Source organism: Oncorhynchus kisutch, linkage group LG11 (genome assembly GCF_002021735.2).
Source record: "Oncorhynchus kisutch isolate 150728-3 linkage group LG11, Okis_V2, whole genome shotgun sequence".
Lineage (NCBI taxonomy): Eukaryota > Metazoa > Chordata > Actinopteri > Salmoniformes > Salmonidae > Oncorhynchus > Oncorhynchus kisutch.
The window spans coordinates 44,484,614-44,489,202 of NC_034184.2; the positions used below are offsets into that span (position 1 = coordinate 44,484,614).

The window sequence follows — 4,589 nt, forward strand, 5'->3', positions numbered from 1 at the left end:
CAAGCGGTGACTTTATACACAGGGCATTGAATCAAGTTATTTCAGTTTCATTAGAATGGAGTACCAAAAAGCATCAGAGATTAACGGCGTCTGCAATGGAAAAATTGTTACAGAATATCTCAACGGGTTCAGTGAAAAATCCATAGAGGCAAAGAAAGCTGAACTGATGGGCAAGGAGGAGAAGTCCCACAAGGAGTCAGAGGATGTGTGCAAGATATCTGCCATTGAAAGAGCCTACGGCACCGTACTTCGAGAACTGGGAGAAGACGTGGAACGTGAGGGTCTACTGCGTACACCATTACGGGCAGCCAAAGCAATGCAGTTCCTCACCAAAGGTTATCACGAGACAGTAAAGGGTGAGAGCATTGACCGTCCTGCATAAATAGTTGTAAATGTGTTTCATTAAATCTAAAATATATGATAGATTATGAGGTAGATTGTGGTGTTCAAACGACAAGGAGAACAATCTGTTCTTTACAGTTTTATTATGCATTTAATGTGTGGTCTTATATATTTACACAAGCCTATTTAAAACTAATTTAGCGTTGCTCATTCCTCAGGCTGCATAGTCTTGATAAACTGTCCACACAGCTACAGTGCAAGTTGATTTAGCTTTGGAGATATCAGACCTCCATTGTTATTTTAAACATTACTGGAAACAGCCATAGACACATACATCATTGGAAGCAACAAAGTGTAATTCAGATTTTGACCAGCTGTTCATTTTGAGTTTTCATTGTATTCATCGGGTCATATTCTATTTGCTGCAAAGAGCGTGGTTCATTACTTTACACTTTCCTCATGGCACCCAGTGTCTCTGCAAATTGAGATGGCAAGTAGGGAAAACTCATTATGCATACAAAGCTGCAATCTGGAGTTGGGTAAAACAATTGTTCCACTTGTCTCTCTTACCTCTTCTTCCCCAGACATCCTGAACAATGCCATCTTCGACGAGAACCACAACGAGATGGTGATCGTGAAGGACATTGAAATGTTCTCTCTCTGTGAGCACCATCTCGTGCCCTTCTTTGGCAAGGTGAAAACCCATGATGTATAATGAATGCCATGAAGCAATACGTGCGTATCATTTGGACTTACACAGCAGCAGTTGGGATCATTTGATGCGCATAACGCATTCTGACACTCAGGAACATCCCTCGTTTCCTTTGTTGCTGTTGAAATCCTGCTAATGTCAATGGTACATGGTTAACAAATCTAATAGTTCAGACGTTCTCTGAGTTTATCATTTAATTTGCTACTATGTGCTTTGTTTCGACACCAAAGGTTCACATTGGATATCTTCCGAACAATAAAGTTGTTGGTCTGAGCAAGCTGGCAAGGTCAGTGATCATATTCAGTTGCTATCATCTTCCCAAAAGATATGCATGCAGGCACGCACGCGCACACACACACAAGTGGACACATGAACGCACACACACGTTCTGCACTAACTTCCCCCTTTTTGTTGCTTCATTCATTTCAGGATTGTTGAAATCTTCAGCAGGAGGCTTCAAGGCGAGTATCCGTTGGTCATTTCGGGTATCACTATCACCGAGCAGCTTGCTGAGGGAAGCCTGTGGGTTTGAGTGCGTCTAGAGTGTTAACCTCTGCCCTTTATGTCTGTTGTTCCCTCTACAGTGCAAGAACGCCTGACCAAGCAGATTGCTACAGCAATCTCAGAGGCATTAGAGCCTGCAGGCGTAGCAGTCGTCATTGAGGCAGCGTGAGTGTCTTTTTATGATGTACTCCATGTCTTGTATTACATGTGAATTACATTGTAGTGCTCCATGTATTTCGATGCCCGAATGAATTGCAAACCTATGCTACACAAACTGTGCCAGGTATTATGTCGTGGCTGACAGGAAGTTGTTAAGCCCGCCTATGTTTTATGTGTTTTGGATCAATTCATTCAGTGAATCAAAGAGTTGTTCTCAAGAGTGCACCGGTTGATCTGTTTTCATTACAACAACTGAGTTTGGACCATTGTATTGTCTGTTTCAGTCATATGTGCATGGTGATGAGGGGTGTGCAGAAGATGAACAGCAAGACCGTGACAAGTGCCATGCTGGGACTCTTCCAAGAGGATCCCAAGACGCGGGAGGAGTTCTTGTCTCTGATCAAAAACAACTGACCCACTTGGGCCGTTGTTACCTCACCCGGTCTTCCCAAGCCAAAAACAGCCATCTCTCCAGCTATCACCAAACAATGCAAGATTGTTTTCTTCTTTCTTTTCTCTTCTGCATCTCATTCTTTCATTGATCTTAGCTAAGTATGTTCTGCAGGTAGGGGGGTTGGGGTTGAAATACTATTTTGAAATCTTTCAAATATTTTGAGTGCTTTTCTCTAGTGCACCTGTGGAGTAAAGATCCGGGGTTTGCAGTTTGGGAACAATCGCTAAAACTGACATATCAGGGAGTCATGATCAGGGATTAAAAACTATAAGGAACTTGATATGCGTTTCATAAGTTATGTGTAGTTATGTGTAGTCCTTGGATCGTTTCATATTAAGTGCTGCTGCCAAAGGCCCCTCTGTACCCACCTTCAGAGGAAACGCCTTACCGTTACTGTATCGCAAGTGCTTACATTGTTTAGATTTTTTTCTTAGTATTTTGGCTGTATATTATGGACATGGTATTCCTAGAAACTTGAAGCTGAAATATGACCCTCATAACATTGACATTTGTTCTGTTACTTGGACTTAACTCTTGTGCTAGTAAGAGGTGTCAATATCTAGTTGTGCAATGGCTCAAGGTAATAATGATATAGGAGCATAACAATAACAATGGAAATGTTCTGTAAATGCCTCTAACCCAAATGTTGTATCCCATGAGCATGACGATGCTAGTTAATGTTAAAAATGTCGATTTGTCAATCTTATGAGTTTGAACATTACATTTAGAAATAAATACATATTTAACCTGCTTTCTTGGTTTAGTAATTAAGATATTTGCTTTAGGAAAAGAGTTGCCTCGATTTCCCGGATTCTATAAGCTGAATTAGTGCGGAGTGTGTTCATAGTCATTAAATGCACATTTATATGTATTAAATACTAACCTGGATGAACAGGTATTTTTTGTTGAATAAGATACAGGTAACTGTCAAAATAAAGGAAATCCTTGAGAAAATAAGGGACACAAAGTACTGCACACTGAAGGAAGGCACTTCCATACAGGTGTGATTCCTTAGTTAATTAAGCATCCCATCATGCTTTGTAAAATAAGGAGGTTAAAATGATGTCACACAAGCAATTAACCAAAGTTGTATGGAGATGTATGCTCAATGCAAAAGTGTAACCCATTCATTGCAACTCTGTCACAAAGAAAATGGAAGAGGCAATTACACAAAAGAGAATAGGAATTAATTGGTTTGTCTGCCACCAATGAAAAACCAAGCATGCCTTAATGGGATGACTAGTAAAAATAGTATAAGATATCACTTTCACTTACATTTTTAAGGGTTGACAACTGTGCCGCATTAAATTCAAGATAGTTGGGAACAGATTTGACCATGGCTTCAGGTTTATGAACCGATATTCAAAACAACAATTGAGGCAACATTCTGTTCTTTTCAATTTAAAACTATTATATAGAATTCTATCCACAAAATGAATACTCAATATATGGGGCATTGAACAGTCAGCCCTGTGCAGATTCTGTCACTAGGAAAAAGAATCAAGAAATCATCTCTTTTGGTACTGTCCTTGAGTGGCTGGCTCTTTCGGAGTCAGGTCCAGGAATGGTTGGTAACCCCCTAAGGTCGATGTCTACAACCCTCGCGGAAATCCAATGCGCATTATACAAACATCCCCATAAAAATCTGTCAGTTTAAGCTAGATGTCTGTTTCTTTTTGCTTTGGATGTGTCTAGGGCTGTGGTGGTCATGACATTTTGTCAGCCAGTGATTGTCCAGTTTATAACTACCGATCTCCCAGTAATTGACTATTAATAAACATACATTTAGCATCTCCTGGCTTCCACACATAGCCTACAAGCCACTGATGCAGACCTTCGGAACATCTACATTTTTAAAAGTTGAATAAATATTTCAGAAGAACAGAATAGCATACTCTGAGTTGTCCTTATGTTAGACCCTGATCCGGCTATGCCATATGGCTGTGGGCTACTCTAGTTAATTTAGCAAACAAGATTTGCTTAGAATTCCGGGGCATTATTTTATATCATTTTATAACATGAAGAACACAATTGAGCATAGCTGAATAAAAGTGTGCACTATTCTGTGTTGAGCGGTTAACGAACAAATAGGTACTCCTATATGATTCATTTAGACTTATTAATGTAACTTTGGTTGTTCTACAAACATTGTGTAACGGCGTTCTTCGTTTGTAGAAAGAGAGTCGGACCGAAATGCAGCGTGGTGGTTACTCATGATCTTTAATGAAGGAAAAAGTGACGATACATGAAATAACTAATAAATACAAAAAAACAACAAACGGAACGTGAAACCTAAATACAGCCTATCTGGTGAACACTACACAGAGACAGGAACAATCACCCACGAAAGACAAAGCGAACTCAGGCTACCTAAATACGGTTCCCAATCAGAGGCAACGAGAAGCACCTGACTGCTGA

General features: G+C 40.0%; 1 protein-coding gene across 1 annotated transcript; it reads left to right on the top strand.

Moving 5' to 3' along the window:
- On the top strand, positions 1-2,922 carry LOC109899072 (GTP cyclohydrolase 1-like). Its single transcript, XM_020494123.2, has 6 exons — positions 1-356; positions 927-1,036; positions 1,285-1,340; positions 1,484-1,515; positions 1,639-1,723; positions 2,002-2,922. Exons 1-6 carry the CDS (start codon positions 56-58, stop codon positions 2,129-2,131), a joined length of 714 nt encoding a protein of 237 aa, XP_020349712.1. The 5' UTR covers positions 1-55; the 3' UTR covers positions 2,132-2,922.
- Positions 2,923-4,589: the final 1,667 nt, after the last annotated feature.